We start from the raw sequence: 18,059 nt of genomic DNA on the forward strand, positions 1-18,059 counted from the left end.
GCTTAGTCTTGCAAATCTACCTTGTATCTGTCCGAGGGGGTTGTGGGGGTCTGCGCTGTCCAGTGCATAGCTATGCATCTCTTGGCTAATAGAAGGCCATCACTGCAAGTCCCGTGCTGAGATTTTTACGTTGTTTTGGGGGAGGGTAGGAGAGTCCAAGTGGACATGTCTTGGGTGCCTGTGTCACCCTCATTGTGGTTACTATAGTAAGGACGTCCACTACCATTTTCCAGTACTATTGTGATGTTGGGCAGACCCAGGACATGTGGGAAAAAAAGCGTCACTCTTCGGAAGTTTCTGGTTTTGTAGAAAAGATTGTATGGACACTTTTTGGTGTTAGGTACAACTGCTGAAGTTAATAGAAGTGCATGAGTTTGAATAAGGCTTTACTGGCCAACTCCTGTACCTGCACACATTTTCTTGCCCATTCACGATCCAAAAGCGGTTCAGGTAGAGCGCCACTCACCGTTGTGATGCCACCAGCTCCGCCTGGCATCTCTCATTCATAAAAGTGGATAGTTGCTTGATATCAAGCTGCTAAGCATCCCCCTGATCCATGAGGAGCAGAAGCGTTTGTGACTCTGACGGTTCCTTAAGGAAGTCGGTCCCTATTTCTCTGACCATGCCAGGCAGCTTTCCAAACTGAAGGAATTGAACCCCCACCCCAGTAGCAGGCCCCCATACATCGGCATCCTCTTGCTGTCCACTGCTGCATATCTTTGTCCCTATGTATTTGGTGAAAGGGACTCAGCCACTCTATTGGTAGAATTTTAGCTTATGCAGGTCTACTCATTGTGTTTAACCGCCAACTGTATGACCACATTAAAGCAGTCCACTGGCACCAGTGACCCACTTATAAGGAGCTGGCAAAGCTCCTTCGTCTTCATGATTCCCGCCGGGAGTAATTTTTCCCAGTCCTGCTCCTCCTTGCTCAACTGCTCTGCATATTGGAGGAGCCCTGCTCTGTAGTAGAGCTTCATGTCTGAGAGTCCAAGCCCCTAAGATCCCTGCCTAACTCCAGTGTAGCCAGTTTGACTGTTCTTTGTTTATCCGCTAATATTAATGAGATCAGAAGACTATCCAGTTCCTAGAACATCCTTTTTTTATGATAATAGTGAGAGTTCTGGAGCATGTTGAGTGGAAAATACATTATCTTAGTAGGTGCTACCCTGCCCATAACTTACAGTGAAAGTGTATTCCAGAACCTTAAATAGTCCCCGATGCCCTGTATTTTTCTGCCCATGTTATAGTTACATTGATCCTCCAGCGAATTAACAACCTCTGTGCCCAGATAGTAAAACATCTGGGTCTCCAAAGTAAGTTCTGCATCAGGCAGAGTTTCCAACTCCCTCTCTGTTCCTCATCCCAGCAGAAATAGAACCATCTTTCTTTTGTTAACTCTGAAACCCAATACTCCACTGAAGGATGTCAAATTCAGTAGCAAGCAGCAGAGGGATCAACTGGGCCGGCTGTTTTAAGTACATAGGGGCGCCCATGTGTGTGTGTGTCCCACTTGTGTGCCCCACTCAGTCATTTCTGCATGCAGGCGCCTCACCAGTGGCTCCATAGCTAGAGCAAACAACAGGGGGCAGCCTTGCCTTGTCTCTTGTTATATGGACCAGTGGCAACACAAAAACTTCCGTGATGGTTCTCGCCACTGAGCTGATGTATAATAGTTCTACCCATTGTGTCAAGCAAGTGCTGATCCCCATTTGCTGTAGACCATAAACATGTAGGCCCAGTTCAGTGTGTCAAATGCTATATGATAGAGACTTTTAGCTGCAGATACCTTACCTTAGAATTATCTCCAAGCGTCAGATTTGTTTGTGAGCGGTACTCCTGCATGCCAGCAGGTGGCGTTGTTCGGCTTCGCGTGCATCTACAGCGGCATTTGCATCTAAATTTATGTCGCAGCACCTATAGGCAACACCCAGGTGTACTGTTGTCAGTTCGTTTTCTTTCACTGTCAGACAGCGCTGATCCGGGAAGAGCTACCCCTTTAGTCTTTTTGACTGTTTTTTTTTTTGTTGACAATATATTGAGCTTTTCCTCCTGCTGTGGCAGGAATGTCATTTAGGAATGCTGGCTTAAAGTCTGGCAGCGACTGTCACGAGCCGATGTTGGTGGTGGACCCTCATCTTTTTTGCCAATGGTGCCTTGAGCGTGACCCTGACCTGAAGTCATACTCCGGCTGCTTCGTGATGAACCAGAAGGCTTTCAGGGAGTGCTTCCTCAAGCTCATGGCGGCCTGTTGTGAGACTCCACCCTGGTCAGGGTCCCGGGATCGGTTGCAGAGTCCGAGGTTGTCATCCCATTCAAAATCTCCGGGACATTCAGGTTAGTCAAAACACAAGAAGAAGTGCTCTTCCACTTCTCCGCATCTGTTGGCTGACGAGATGCAATAGCATCCGCATTCGAGGCCTAGCTCAGGGGTTGAGCCTGCGGTTGGGTTGACTTCACGCTTCCCGGAGTTTCCAGGAGCTGGAGTGACCCCTGCCAACTCAAAGAGTTTTATGACGCTATGTGTGCCATGCTAGAGTGGCCCGACCCTCGGGCCTTGGGGCCTGGCGGGTCAGGAGAGGCCCCTGCTGGTTCCGCGCTGGTGGCTCTGGTGCAAGTGGGGCCCCAAGGATCCACTTCTGAATCTAGACCAACACTGGACATGCCATATCGACCTTCCCCAGTGCCGGCCCTGATGGCAGTGCCATCCCCGTTCTAATTCCTGACTTCAGTATGGAGCCAGAAGGGTGTCACTTGACGTCTTCCCATGCCATCTGGAGCTTTGCCTCTTAGATTGGATCCTGAGCCCTGTTCCTATGGGCTTGGCCTCGGTGACAAATGGGTGGGGGTCACTGTACCCTGAAATCCAGCCTTATGAACAGGACATGGACTGGTGTGAGGAACTGCGTGAAGCCAGTGGCCTGAATACTTCCGCAGGTGCTGGCATGCTTTCTCCCTCTACCATGGCTATGGAAAAAGGTGCATCTTTTCAGATGGTGGTGCGGGGGGCTGATGAGGTCCACGACCTTCAGTTACCCTCCGTAGCCGTCAAGACTGTCTTGATGAAGGTGCTCCAGCAGAGAGTCTCCCTATCTAAATTGCTCCTCCCATTTAACAAAGCCCACACTATGGTCCTTTTGGGTACCTGGTCCAAGCCCAACACAGGGGGTCCTGTCAACAGGGCAATCGCCTGTTGCCACAGCCCTGCCCGAGGGTACCCAAGTTTCCTCACACAATACCCGACCTTTGAGAGTTTGGTGGTCCAGGCTTCCATCTCTCAGGTCAACCCTGACACGTTCCCTACTGCTCCTCTGTATAGGGAATCCAAGAGGCTGGAAACACTTGGGAAGAAGTTGTTTTCTTTTGTCAGCTGATCACTGCGGTCTGTGAACATCATATGCCTTTTGGGCTGCTATTCCATGCTCAGTGATATATGGTTGCACAAGTATTGCCCAGAGTCCCGGAGGACGCCCTAGCTGTGCTCTCCTAAACAGTAACAGACTGGAGAGATGCAGCAAAGTTCACAATTCAATGTGGACTCAACACAACCAACTTGCTAGGTTGAGCAGTCTAGTCGATGGTGGCCCTTACGCGCCACACCTGGTTATGCACTACTGGCTTTTCAGGGGATGTCACATCTTTGATGGGCATCCCCTTTGATGGCTCCCCTCTCTGCAGAGGCAAAGTGGACTCAGCGCTTGAGACGTTTTATGATAGACATGCTGTGGCCGGTCCTTGGATTTTTTTCTTGTGCCCGTGCCATCCCCAGTCTGCTTTTTGCCCATTTTGTGACTACAGAAGGGCTAACAACCGTGCCAGTTCCCAATGAGTCACCTTGCCACGCATGCTTCACAGCCCTTGCGTGGCCGGGAGTGCGTTATCCACTAGCCACGTCGATCAGGCAGCCAGATGTCAGGGTAGTCCACTACCCCTCCCACAGCTGCAGCATCCAAACCCTCCTAATCTGCCCATCACTGGCACCCAGTTGATGGCAGGAGCTGTCATCACCTGTCCCACTGGCAGTACATAACATCGGACAGGTAGGTTTTGCAGTTCTTCTAAAAGGTTTACTCTCTCACTCCTGACTACTACTCCTCCCATGCCACAATCTCAAGACAGGCTGACAGAGGATCATCTTTCTCTTCTCTGCATGGAAGTTGCACCTCTCTTGGCCAAAGGAGCCATAGAGAGCGTCCTGATGCCAGAAGTAGGTTGTGGTTGCTATTCCCACTACTTTCTGGTGCCGAAGAAGGACGGATGCCTTCGTTCTATCCTAGACCTGCAGCCCCTTAACTACTTCCTCAAGAAGGAGAAATTCAAAATACTCTCTTTGGCTCTGTTTCTGTCTGCCCTGTACCCAAGAGAATGGTTGGTAGCGATGGGCTTGCAGAATGCATATTTTTATATTTCCATCCTGCCTGCTCACCCACAGTCATTAACGTTCTCATTCAGCTGCAAGCATTTTCAGTTTCCTGTGCTCCCTTTCGGCCTGACCAGCGCCCCTCAGATGTTCACCAAGGTGATGGCGGTAATTGCAGCTCATCTGCGGAGATCAAGAGTGTCAGTTTTCCCTGTCTCGACAACTGGCTGTTGAAGGCAGGATCGCCCCAGACTGTCGTCTGCCAACTCCAGACTACAGGAAACCTCCTGCATTTGTTGGGGGCCACTATAAACGTGCTGAAGTCACACCTGACTCCCTCTCAGATGCTCCCTTTAATCAGAGCTGTTCTGGACACAGTGCAGTTTCGGGCTTATCCTCCAGGTAAGTGACTTGTTCTTCTCATTGTCCAGTGCCACTAAGGCACCATTCATTACCATATTTTCTGGGAGTGTGGGGGACATGCGCCAACCTATGCAGATTTTGTGGGTGTCTCTAAAGGGCATAAAACTGCACTGGTAGTCTATTACCAGATGAGCAACCACACAGGCAAGTGTGTCACCAGAGTCTTCGAGAAGATTTTACTATCCACATTGATCATGGATAGCAGACGATATAATCCCGGCTCCCTAGGGTCTCTGTCAGGCCTAGGAATCATCATTATTATACTTGCTTCTCACAAGGAGGGTGGCAGGACACTTATCCGTTTGGCCTTGTGGAGCATCTCCTGCAGCCTTGGTACAAGCTGTCCCGAGTAGCATTGGTAAAACTCTGCCAGCGCCCTTCTGGGCCTGGCGTCTTGCAGTAGGGAAGCTCCTTATTTGAATTCACCAGTTTCTCTCCTCCCAGTTCAGCCTCCAGCTCCTCCATTTGTTTGTCTGTCACCCTAGGCTGGATGAACAAGTCAAAAAAGTCCAGTACCTGAGTAGCTTCGCGAACATCCTACCAGTCTTACCTCTCTCCATGTGGAGCATTTGTTGGTATTCCCAATGCATGAAGCAGTCCAGTATATCTCAAATTTCACCTGTCCCCGCACTTCCAATATGCATGTCGGGTCCATCAGAGTGGTCTGCCCATCCGTTTCTGTTCAGTTTCCTGTAGTTCTTGTTAGAGTCTACACTGCGTGCCATAAATCATAGAGACCTATTCAGCTGACTTGAGTACGATCATTACAGTGCCTATCAAAGCTATCACACTTCAGGTTTCTCGTGGGGTCCCTGTATGCACTTTGAATGAATGAGTTATTGCACCTCCATGTCCTGCTTATCCCATCAGATCTGTCAAATTCCCTCCACCTTAGCAGTAGGGTAGTCATCTGGGACTTTTGACTAGATGCTCTGCTCACAAAGGTGTGGTCCCCTCCTTAGATTATACCTGGTGTCTAGTTTGAGGATACTGTCAATATTAGAGGTCTTACACATATACCTAATTATTCTTCCTCATTAGCCACTCCCAGGAGCTGACTGTCCAAGGCGATGACTCTGCAAGAGGTTTTTCTCATTTCTGAACCTGAGGTCTGAATGTTGTGCATTTATAGATTGTATCAGGCTTCTCTCATCTCTGTTGATCTCAACATCCTAAGGGAAGTGCTCATCCATCTCCTAGTCATTGCCATGTTATGTGCTGCTCCAGAAGGTTTGAAGAACTTGTCCTTTGGTTTCCGCTTTCATGCCGTTTCTCCCAAATGCTAACACACGGAGATGTTCCGGAGGGAGCTTTGAAGGTAACCCTGGACTTCAGGCACCAAGGGACAGATGTGTGACTGGAATTCTTACTACTGTCAGGGCGTACACTATTGGGGGGGACAACAAATAGGCTGTGGGGTGGCAGATGAGGTCCATACCACAATTTGGCAGGTGTAAATTCTACAGCCATGTGTGCTGGTCCGCAAAATTACACACTAGGGAGTAAATATGGATTTCTGTAGCCAAACAAGCCAGTCTTTACAGGTGCAAGCAACTAATTCTTCATGGGCATGGACCTTGGTCTTCCTACACCTCTCAGTCTCTTTCTCCAGCACACTCTAGAGATCCAGAGCTTCCGAAACCAGTCTCATCAGGTGGGCAATAGGCTTGAGATTGTCACCATCAGCAGTGAGTTGAAGCATGGCAGTTATCATGGGGGGAGGCCACAGTAAGCATTCCTCTGATAGTCAGAACCTTTTTTCCGAACCACAGGAGGCTGAACTTCTTTTCCCAATTCTCCAGTGGGTCCAACAGGATCATAGTGCCATGTGGGCATGCAAACTGACAACTGAGTGGGACTGTTCTCTGACACACCAAAGAAAAGCATATATCCTAGAGACCCGACCAACCCCTCTGCATTTCAAAAGGTTTAAATAGACAGCTGACCATATAAACAGGGGCAAGAAATAAATTGACTGTAGCCAGTGGAAAGAAAGATCAGACCCACTATTTGATTATTATGGTCTTTGGGTAGAAAAGGTGAGATAGAAGATGTAGCTTAACAGTGGGCGAGTGTAGAGTAAGCAATATTCTGAAAGGGAGGCTTGGGCAAAGAGACAAACTGATTTCTACAATAATGGTAGGAACCAGTCTATACCAGTTATTAGGTAGTGCTGAAAGGTGTTAGTCTGATGTGTATATGAAAACGTGCGTGCAAATATAGGAAAGTTGAAGACAGAGCAGGTAGCACAGTTTATGAATATTCAAAGTCTCAAATATGAGTTCTTAGTGTCACATCTTTCAGTGTTTGACTGCACTGAGGAAATTAGTGAATTTTTTTAGTCATTGCTGACGTATATCACAAGTGAAGATATGGTAGAAGAAGCTGAAAAGACATAGACCCTCATTCCGACTTTGGCGGTCTTGTAAAAAGACCGCCGAAGCCGCGTACCAACATACAGCCAGTGCTGGTGGTATGGCTGGCCCTCTATTATGACTTTTCTGCTGGGCCAGCGGACGGAAACAGTGTTTCTGTCCCCTGGCCCAGCAGAAAAGTCACATCAACATTGAAGCCGGCTCTATTATGTTGTAGTAGCACCCGACGCGCATTTCACTGCCAAATGCATGGGCAGTGCAGGGGCCCCCAGAGGCACCCCGAGTCCCCCTTACCGCCAGCCTTTCCATGGCGGTGTTTACTGTATCAAAATGCGATATAGTGTGCACAGAGTCCAGGGGTTCCCCAGAGGCTTAACAGAGGATAAGTAGATAATACTAATGCTCTCTTTTGTGGTAGTATGGTAGTATGGTCAAGCTGTTAGGCTTATCAGAGGGTAGTGTGAAGCATTTTTTGTACACACGCAGATAATAGAAGCACACACTCAATGATTTAACTCCAGATCAGTTGTTTTTATATAGAAAAAATATATTTTGTTTATTTCTAAGACCACAAGATTCAAGTTGTAGGTAGGTAAGTAAGTCAATAAATAAGTATTCCACATGTGTATCAATATTACTTGGATTCGAATTTGCAAGTTGTAACGTTTTTGAATAATTGGCAATAATCTATTTTAAAAGTTGACAGAAATTTTCAGAAACCGTTCCTTGGGGTGTGGGGGGGTTCTACCCCAAACACCCACCACCAGCAACACGGGCCGGCCGGGTGCGCAGGTCGAAGTTGAGGAAAATTTAACATGGACTCCTATGGAGACTGGGGGCACTCGGTTTCAGATCTGGGGTAGGGTGAGGGGTGGCGAGGGCACAGGTAAGCATAAAAACACACACCCTCAGAGGCACATGGGTGGTTGGGTGCAGCATCGGGCTCCCAATGCTTTCCTATGAGGGGACCCCATGGGTTACTTAGATACTGCAGGCTGGGTCCAGGGGATCGGTTCTGAAAAACCACAGGCTGGACAAGCAGGAGGGCTGCCTGCTGAACATTGCTGCACCGGAGGTCGAGTTCCCCAAGGCCAGGGGGCAGTGAACCTTTTAGCAATGGGTAACTTCATCCAGAGCTTTTGCGGTCAGAGGGGTCCTCTGGAATCACACTGCAAGCGTCATCGCGGAGGACAGGAAAGGTCAACCCAAGGTGGGCACTTAATCAGAATCACCTGGGAATCCTCTCTAGTCAGTTGGTCCACCTGGACACGGGCTGTGGGAGTCGGGTGCAGAGTGGTCAGGGAATGCGGATCCGCGGAGGCTCTGGAGTCCTTAGATGCAGTTTTACCTTGGACAGGGCCGCTGTCCACAGGAGTTCTTGGTCCTCAGTGATGCAGGCAGTCCTCTGGAGGCTTGGCAAAGATCGCTGAGCCTGTGGGATGCGTCACTTCCTTTTGCAGGTTCTCTGACAGGTTAGTAGAACTGGGGCCAAGTCAGTTTTAGTCTTCCTTCTTCTCTGCTGGGGTTTCAGTTTAGCAGTCCTTCTTCTTTCTTTTGAGGTCGCCAGGAATCTGACGAGCTAAGTTCAGGGGAGCCCTTAAATCCTGGATCTAGGGGCGTTAAATGGGTCAGAGGACAGTTGCCAATGGCTACTGTCCCTGAGAGTGGCTACACCCTTCTTATGTCATCTCCCTTTGAGGAGGGGGACACAAAGCTAACCCCATTGGTCCCTGTGCTCCAAACTAAGATGGAGGATCCTGCAGGGAGGGGGTCACCTCAGCTCTGGACTCCTTTGGGGTGGTCCCAGCTGGTGTGGTCACTCCTCCCTGCTTACCCTAATGTTCCCGCCAGACTTGCCACCAAAAGTGGGGCTTTTTCTGGGGGCTGGAAACTCTACTAGCTGGAGTTCCCTGGGTCACTGTAACAAGAGGCTTGAGCCTTGAGGCTCACCCCCAGGTGCTACAGTTCTTGCGAGGGGAGGTGTGAAGCACCTCAACTCAGGACAGACTTCTTTCTGGCCACAGAGAGCACAAAGGCTCTCACACCATGTGGTCAAACTCATCTGCGTCAGTCCTGCACTATAGCATACAGGGGGCCCTCAGGTGCATTTTTCAATAAATCCCACACCAGCATCGGTGTGGGTTTATTGTGCTGAGAAGTTTGATACCAAACTTCCCAGTATTCAGTGAAGCCATCATGGAGCTGTGGAGTTCGTTATGACAAACTCCCAAACCATATACTCAGTATGGCTACACTGCACTTACAATGTCTAAGACTGGACTTAGACACTGTAGGGTTATATTGCTCATGCAGCTATGCCCTCACTTGTGGTATAGTGCACCCTGGCTTATGGTTGTCAGGCCTGCTAGAGGGGTGACTTACCTATGCCACGGGCAATGGTTTGTGGGCATGGCACCCTGAGAATAGTGCCATGTCGAATTTGTCTTTTTCTCTCCACCAGCACACACAAGCTGCAAAGGCAATATGCATGTGCTTGGTGTTATAGTACATGCTGCAACATCTGGGGACCTTCCCTGGTCACATGGCCCTTGGTACTATGGGTACCTTTTGCAAGGGACTTAACTGTGTGACATGGGTGTGCCAATTGTGGAAACAAAGGTACAGATTTTGGGAAAGAACACAGGGTGGGGGAGTGGGGAGATGGGGTTGGATAACCATGCCAACAAGTGCACTTTCCTACACCGACTCCCATGGCATAGCTATGGACGTGTCTGCATTGACTGTGGGTCGGCCCTCTACAGGTCGCACAGTCTTATCACTCATAGCCAGTGAACTCCTTCGCTGGAGAGAGTTCCAGTCTGACCATGGCGCTGAGGAGACAGGTCCCATTCATTATTCATTACCGTGTTCAGGTCGCCTGTATGGAGGCCCCCTGATCATGGGAGTCTGGTGTCTCCAATAGGGACTGCTTCAAAAATGGCTCTGGTTGTCGTTCTTGGGGTATATGGATGCAATGGTAAGTGTGCGTCCACCTGTGCTCTTATGTGCATGCAGTATGCTAACATAATCTGCCTCTCATTTCAGCCACCTTCCCTCTTATAGTCCCTTGAAAGGAGCTAGTAAACAGAATGGGCACCCTGCGGTTTTAGTGAGCCAAGAGGAGTGGTGTTGACTTGGGACGTATTTCAGGCTATGCCAGTCGTGAGGCAGGACATGTGTTTCCTGGAGGAGGCAGGTGTCCCCTCCTCTGCGCTCATGATAGCTTTGCGTTTCACAGAATTGTTGAGCCCTTGGACATTGGGGAACATAATCTTTAAGTCTGTGTGTGTGAGTTTATGGGCGTGCATGAGTGTTTGTCTCTGGACAGAGACCTGAGATCCATATGGGGGACCGTTTACATGTGAGGCAGTGCATATTCTATGGGCTGTGCTCGCCCCAGTGTGCTGAGTCTTCTGGTAAGTGTAGTGAGTGTGGTCTCTTTGAAAACCACAAAAAAAACATAAATATAGAAACAAAACACACAAGAAAAATAGAACAACATTGAACTTCAGGAAACCAAGGGCTAGAAGTTGGGAGGTTACATCCATTGTTCGGCAAGGTGGGTTGGCTCTTTTGCATCCGGAAAGGACATCAAAATCTAAGGTCATCTTCCCTGGCTGATGCAACCTAGAAGAAAAGGGACCTCCCAAGGCAGAATAAGAGCACCTACTGTGAGTCCTGTTCCCAGGTGAAGTCTCTCTGGATGGGGCGAGGGTCTCCAGTGAGGATATCGAGCAATGCTTGCCATTTCTGAGCCTTAGTCATGCGGTCTGGGTGGAGGTCCAGGGAGGTTTTTATGATTTCGCTCCATCGCTGGCCTTGGGTCCCAGAGAGTGGCTGGTGGTGTTGGGTGAGGCCTTAGGTGTGTCGTCAGGAAGGTTCAGGAGCTGTTGAGCATCTTCTAGGGACCTGATTTGATAGCTTGTCCTCCCAGAACGGCAAGCCCAGTTGTATTCTATGCCGTTACCTCTGAGGAACTTGTGATCAGGCAGAAGCTCCTGCATTTCTGTAGAGGGAGGCTGCTGTGTCCTGTTATAACGCCAGGTCCTAGTAGTTTGTTTCCCTTGATGAGGACAGGGTGTGAGCCCCTCACGGCCCTTATGATATGCTCCTTGAGTTCTAAATCATGTACACAGGTGAGGATGTACAGTGGCCTTATGCCCTCATGGCTGCTCTGCCCACTCTGTGCATGCTGTCATGTGTAAATGGAGGTTACACCTTCTCTGAGGATTTTACAGGGCTCTACGCTCCCAACAGTGGGCCTCAGAGGCGGATGTTAACATAACGGAAGCGGTTCTCCAGGTAGTCTTTATGGGGCTGGAGGCCTTGAGGCTGTTTCTGAAGCAGGAGGACTTCTTATTGCAGTCTCCTCCAACGTGGAGACACTATCGCCCATCTCCTCTAGCTCCCGTCTCACCTCTCTTAGACCCTGGGAGATCTCTTGGCTGCTAGGAGGCCCCCTGGCAAGGAGGTGAACAAGGACTTCATGAAATCTCTCATGAGAGGCACTCCTAGATGTCACCGTCAAGCCTGGGCAACGAACACTGGTGTCGCCTGCCATCTGTGTGCCCACTGTGCGAGCAAGCGTGTCTTTAAGGGAGGAGTCCTTCTTCTCCTGTGCCACCACCATCAAGCAAAGCATCTCTGGACCGGAACACGTTGATGATCAGTAGTCATGGGAGGCCCCGGACCTGGTCCGCCCGAGCACCAGAATAGGCACGATGGGTTGGCTCCGGTGTCCGTGCCAGAGCCCAGGGAAGGGCTCTGCCCTGCACAGAAATGGGTTATGTCCTGCCAACCACGTGGCCCTAGTAGTAAGACAGGCAGGCCAAAGATAAATGCAGGTAGCACGGTCCCCCATGCTTTGGTAGTGATGCGAGAGGCTCAGGGGCTGGGCCTGTGGCTGCTGTCTTGTATGCACCAGGCGTGGTATCCAGCAGGTGTAGCAGCTCAATCTGATCCGCTCGTTATGGTTCAGTGCCAGCCATGACAGATGCCCCCTCACTCTCTGAAGCTTCCGTGTCAGTCCTGGGAGGTGCAAGAGGAAGGGCCACGCATGGTGGGGGCCCTCAGTTCCCACCAGCTTCAGGAGAAGAGTGCCGGGTGAACTTCTTCTGTCTAAAAACTCCACCGGGTAAGGCTGCTCCAATGAACTTCACATGCCGCAGGACTTCAATCCATCAGTAAATTTCTAAAGCGTGCTACGTACCCGTTATGGTTTCAAGGGGCTGAGGGGAGGGGGGGGGGGGATAGCTGCTATTGGTCGAAGAGCCAGGTCTTGAGGAGTCTCCTGAAGGTGAGGAGGTCCTGGGTCTGGCGCAGAGGGGTCGGGAGGGAGTTCCAGGTCTTGGCGGCGAGGTAGGAGAAGGATCTGCCGCCGGAGGTCTTGCGTTGGAATCGGGGAACGATGGCGAGGGAGAGGTTGGCAGAGCGGAGTTGGCGGGAGGGGACGTAGAAGTTAAGTCTGTTGTTCAGGTAGGCGGGTCCGGCGTTGTAGAGTGCTTTGTGCGCGTGGGTGAGGAGTTTAAAGGTGATCCTCTTGTCCACGGGGAGCCAGTGGAGGTCCTTCAGGTGGTGGGAGATGTGGCATCGGCGGGGTACATCGAGGATCAAGCGGGCGGAGGCGTTCTGGATGCGTTGGAGTCGTTGGATGTCTTTTGCTGGGATACCTGTGTAGAGTGCGTTGCCGTAGTCAAGTCTGCTACTGACGAGGGCCTGGGTCACAGTTTTTCTGGTGTCCGTCGGGATCCACTTGTAGATTCTACGGAGCATTTGGAGGGTGTTGAAGCAGGAGGAGGAGACTGCGTTGACCTGTTTGGACATGGTGAGAGCGGAGTCGAGGATGAAGCCGAGGTTGCGTGCGTGGTTGGCTGGTGTAGGGTGGGGGGTCCCAGCGCGGTGGTCTACCAGGAGTCGTCCCAGGCAGAGGGGGTGCGTCCGAGGATGAGGACCTCCGTCTTGTCGAAGTTTAATTTCAGGCGGCTGTTTCTCATCCACTCGGCGATGGATTTCAATCCCTCATGGAGGTTGGCTTTGGCGGTGTGTGGGTCATTGGTGAGGGAGAGGATGAGCTGGGTGTCGTCGGCGTAGGAGAGAATGCTGAGGTTGTGCTGACGGGCCAGTTGTGCGAGGGGTGCCATGTAGACGTTGAACAGCGTCGGGCTTAGCGAGGAGCCTTCACTGCGATAAGGGGCCCACCTGCTACTACAAAAGCATGATGGGTGTGGCTGACCTCACCCAGCCCGTACAATGCCCATGTCCGGCTCTCCGAGTCACAACCCAAGGCTACCACCATGTTGGTGGAACTGCTGGCGAGTGCTCTTTGCTTCACTAATCGTCTGGTGACAGGGTCACAGGCATAAACGACCTCCAGGTGTCTGCTGCTGCAGTCCCTGATGGCAGCGATTTCAGTTGCAGGCCCAGGCAACCCCACTGAGAGAAACTGTTCGTGGCTGGTCGTGGGAGGGCCAAAGGATGGGTCCTTATCGTTGTCTTGGCCACACCCCTTGGAAATTGCAACTTTAAACAACGTGATAATATTGGCTTTAAGAAGATTCTGGTGTTTGGCTTGACAGCTTGTTTGTTAGGCCCAAACAGAACAAGAATCTGCCAGAAGAAATTGAAGGTCTGTGCAGTGCAACCTTTATCAAGTAATGTGGAAATGAGGACTCCCATTGAGGGGTGAAGAAGCCAGGGAAAAGTTCTTTGATGGGTAGTGTAGATGAGAAGAGAAAGTTGGTTGGGACCTGGATTTATCAGATATGACTGCCTCCCGATTATTGACCCTTCTGTCTTAGGTATATTTGTATCCCTAAGTTTAGAGCTTGAACAGACCAGAAGAAAAAATATCTTTCCTTATGTACTTAATAGTTTTGATACCATTAATACAGAAATGCATTTTGAACAGCACTCCATATCACACAAGTGCTGTAAATAGCCTATTTTATTATCATGCAGTTTATTACCTTTGAAAACACATTCCTCTAGAAGAACTGAAGCCTAATTGGGCTGGCCTGGATTTCAAACAGGCAACGAGGAGAGGAAGGGATACTTTAGGAGAAGGAGCATGATAATCTAACAACCACAACAAGTGTGAGAGAAGTACTTGCTGCCTGCACACACAAAAGAAGGCTATTTCTATAGTTTAGGCAATATATGTTTGAAAAGAAGACAATTCATAGGTAGCACTGTTTGGCCATTGGTGAACAATTAAATGATTAAAAAAAACTCCCACATAAGGCTTCTCCAGGAGTGTGTATACCATTGTAACAAAGTACATATATGGGAAATCCTTTATATAAAAACTTATAAAATGAAAATGTGTTTTAATACTGCATGTTCTACTGTAAACAAAAAAAAAAATGCTTGTAATTATTTTAGTCATGGCTGCATTTAAATCAAAGTAATACTAACCATAACTTGAGCCAGTCACCTTGCCGTAACTTTCATTTACTTAAAACTTCACTTTTTTTAAACTGCAAATAATGTAAGTGAACTCAGCTTCAATGTTAGTTTTATTTTTGTTGCAGCAGAACGGAAGTGCATTTTGCATTTTCCCAATCAGTCCCCTTTATTCCCACATACTTATAGGCAAATTAGGTTTTTAGATTCTTTTGGGAAGAACTGGGTGAGGGCTGACATGCAAATTTAAATTGTATTCTGTCTTTCAGTTGGATCGAATGTAGATCTTTGACAAATGGCTTGATAGCTTAGAAGGCTCAAGGACCATATCAAGGATAGATTTACACAAACATTTATTTGGTCTATAATGTGGTTTATTTTGTTTTTGAAAAGTGTAGGACCTGGGCAGAGGTTTGAAAGATAGTTTGTTTTGCAGCATTAGGTTTTCACAAATAATTTGGACTCATTTCTGGGACAGATGGTCCTATTTTGGATTTTCAAAATGGGGAAAGAGATGATTTTCCATTTGTTGTTTTTTTGTCTGGACGTTTGTGTATGAGTTTGAAAATTGGGACCTGTTAGTGCAAAAATGTATTTTGGATTTTACAAAGTTGTCTTTGTTATGGGTTTAGGTAAAATTGGATCTTTGGTCTTATGTTCAGCACCAGGGTGGTGACCAGTTATTTTGGTATTATTATTTTGGACAGACCATAAAACTAATACCCGTTTTGGTTTTAGCTTGGTGAGGGATGTTTGGTGGACTGACTGGTGTAGATTTTTTTATTAAGCCTTTCCAAGACTTTTGGGAGGTCTTAAGAAGAAGAATAAGTTGAAGTAGATAGTGCTTTGTCCTGCTCGATAGAGGATTTCTTAGAGAGTCTATCCTATTAGAAGTTAAGAACTGGAAATATAAAGCCAAAAATAGAAAGTTGAAGGGCAGATTATTCTGGGAGGAATATATTTACAAGGGGCACCAACCAAAGAAATATAATGTAGCTACCGTTGATGTCCCTTAAACTGCAGCTACTGAACCTATGTAAGTGGTATCTGATAAAAAACAAAATAGTAAACTTTACATTTCATAATGCTTGCAAGGAAGTAGGCAATGCCTAAATGCTCAACTTCATATTAAGAGGTCTGTGAACATCCTGAAACATCCAATGCTTCTTGGCCCTGTTGGCCATTGAGCTTTGCTTGTAACCTGGTAAAGGTTGGAAATGTGGCTTACTCAGATGTTTCCACTCATTGTAAAATATCTAAGATTGTGTGTTTTGTTGCTAGTGGGCAGAAAGTCATTTAAACATACTGTTTGCTAATTCCCATATTAACATAAGTAATGGAAAAAGTGGCAAATCAGCAGCCATGCTTAATTTGTTTATTTTTCAAATTGCAGGTCTTCAGGAGATGATGAGCAACCATTCATTTGTTGGTTGTGTAAGCCCACAGTGGGCTCTGGCACAATATCAGACAAAGCTGTACCTTTTGAACACAACAAAACTCAGGTGAGTGGAATAGAAACATACTTCGTAATTTTAACGAAGGGATTTTGCTTCTAACATACCACAACTTTCTTTTTGATGGCTATTTCCCACCAGAAAATCTTCCTGAAACATAGACATCAAGAAAGAAAGACACAACAAACTGGGTTGGTGTACAGCTCCTGCTGAGAGTACATGTGAATTGAATGGAATACATGCTTCCAAGTCGCATTACCAATTAACAGGAGTTGCAGGTATACTCCTGAGTCATAGGTTTTGAAACTCCATGTGGGGTGAGGGAGCTGAGAGGTAGAACTGCTCCAACCTCATGCAATGAAAACAGGTGGGCTGTGAAGGGTGCCCCCCCTTCATACAATCCTTCCATCCCTGAGAGCCCCATAATGCCAACAAGCTGGGAAATTATCTCAGCAATAACCCTGTCGGGAATAATGAAATGGTGGATTGCCACCTAAAATCAGCAGAGTGAGTTAATGCCACAAATTTGGTTAAGACTGGTAATTTTCTTAGAGTATTGAAATAACTGATGCATTACACAGTGGTGAATAATTGAATATCTATCACTTGTCAAGTCTGTTCTAATAACACTGAAAAGCGTGTTGTGGTGATCTAGCTGAAAAAAGACTCCAATTAACACATTCTGTTTGTGAAATAGTCTTGTGGGCTTTTAGCTATGCTTAGTTTAACAATGGCTACCTTTCTTTGATCACATTGAGTGGCTCCATTTCATTCATCTGTTTGACACAAGCTCTACTTTCAAAAGAGCCCAGTTTTAGTTGTATAAGCTAATCTGATATCTCAGAGTGAGATAATGGATCAGTTATAGATTTTGTGTAACATAATGCTAACTGGTTTGAATCTTTGTGAGAATGAAGTTCAAACCTAAATCCTACTTAGTACACCTTAAGAAGGTTAAGACTGAGGTAACAAAAGACCTGGTGCATCTGCTCTCTGGATTAATGCACTCAAGTAAAGGATTACAGTCACAGTTTTGAAACCTGCTTGGTGCTATGTAGTCCCTTGCACGCTGTTTTTATTTTCACCAATTAATTTCAGGATGTAGTCCTAGGAACATGAATTGCACTCAAGTTAAATGCCCAATTCCTTACTTGACTGTTGTTTGTAGCCATTTCCAAACCATGTTGGTCTTTACACCGACAATTGACTTAAGTAAAACCCTGAGTAATGGCACGTGTAAAGGTTGGTTGGACAGCAAATAATGTTTCTAAATTTGATGCTGCTATGGGTTGTTAGAGGTTTTTGTAAGAATTTAAGATTGAAATTTTACTTTGACAAAGAGGAAGTCCAGAGTGGGACTTTTTGATCATCTATAGATCACGTCATGCCAGTCAGTCACAAGATCAGCATCATTCGGAAATATATATTATTAAGGTTCTACATCCATATGTAGTATCTGAACTGCATTATGGAAGATACAACATCCACTTTATTGTTGTTACTTGGGTGACATAGAAAGTAGGAAGTTTTGAAAATGGTGTCCTGCACTTAGCTACTTAAGTAGACGATAACTACCACTCTGTGGACCACAGAAGATCAGCAGACTGCGAGTATTCTTCCCAGGCGATATTGGTACTCAAACATACATTACGTTTTCCCACATAGTGACTACTTTACTAGACTTTGAGCTGTGGATAGACAGTTCATTTAAATATGACTTTTAGAGAGTTTTGTCTTTGGAGTATATATTTTATGTAATAGGATATGGAGTGGATATACCCTTAAGGAGCATCAGAGTGCTGGAGAGAGAATTATAGGACCATTTGGAACAGGATGTCCTATGCATAGACTAGTTTTGTGTGTTTGGGGAGCTGGAGGAAGTTCCAGTCTGGTCTATCCTTGACAGTGTTGAAGAAACTAGAATGTGATGGGAGAAAAGAAGTGCCAATGACAGAAACGGATCCAACCGAGGTCAATAGGAATCCCCACGCAAGGGCTCCCATTTTCCTTGATTTGATCTATCTGATAGAGACTTCTAGTTGCGGA

General features: G+C 47.4%; 1 protein-coding gene across 1 annotated transcript in view; it reads left to right on the forward strand.

Moving 5' to 3' along the window:
* The window catches only part of MLH1 (mutL homolog 1), a 340,404-nt gene that overhangs the window by 210,594 nt on the left and 111,751 nt on the right, over positions 1–18,059 (forward strand). The window contains exon 14 of the mRNA XM_069215008.1: positions 15,953–16,061. Within this exon, the coding sequence (XP_069071109.1) occupies positions 15,953–16,061 (109 nt within the window). The remainder of the gene's footprint in view (positions 1–15,952; positions 16,062–18,059) is intronic.

The sequence above is a fragment of the Pleurodeles waltl genome, chromosome 2_1 (genome assembly GCF_031143425.1).
Source record: "Pleurodeles waltl isolate 20211129_DDA chromosome 2_1, aPleWal1.hap1.20221129, whole genome shotgun sequence".
NCBI classification, from domain to species: Eukaryota; Metazoa; Chordata; class Amphibia; order Caudata; family Salamandridae; genus Pleurodeles; species Pleurodeles waltl.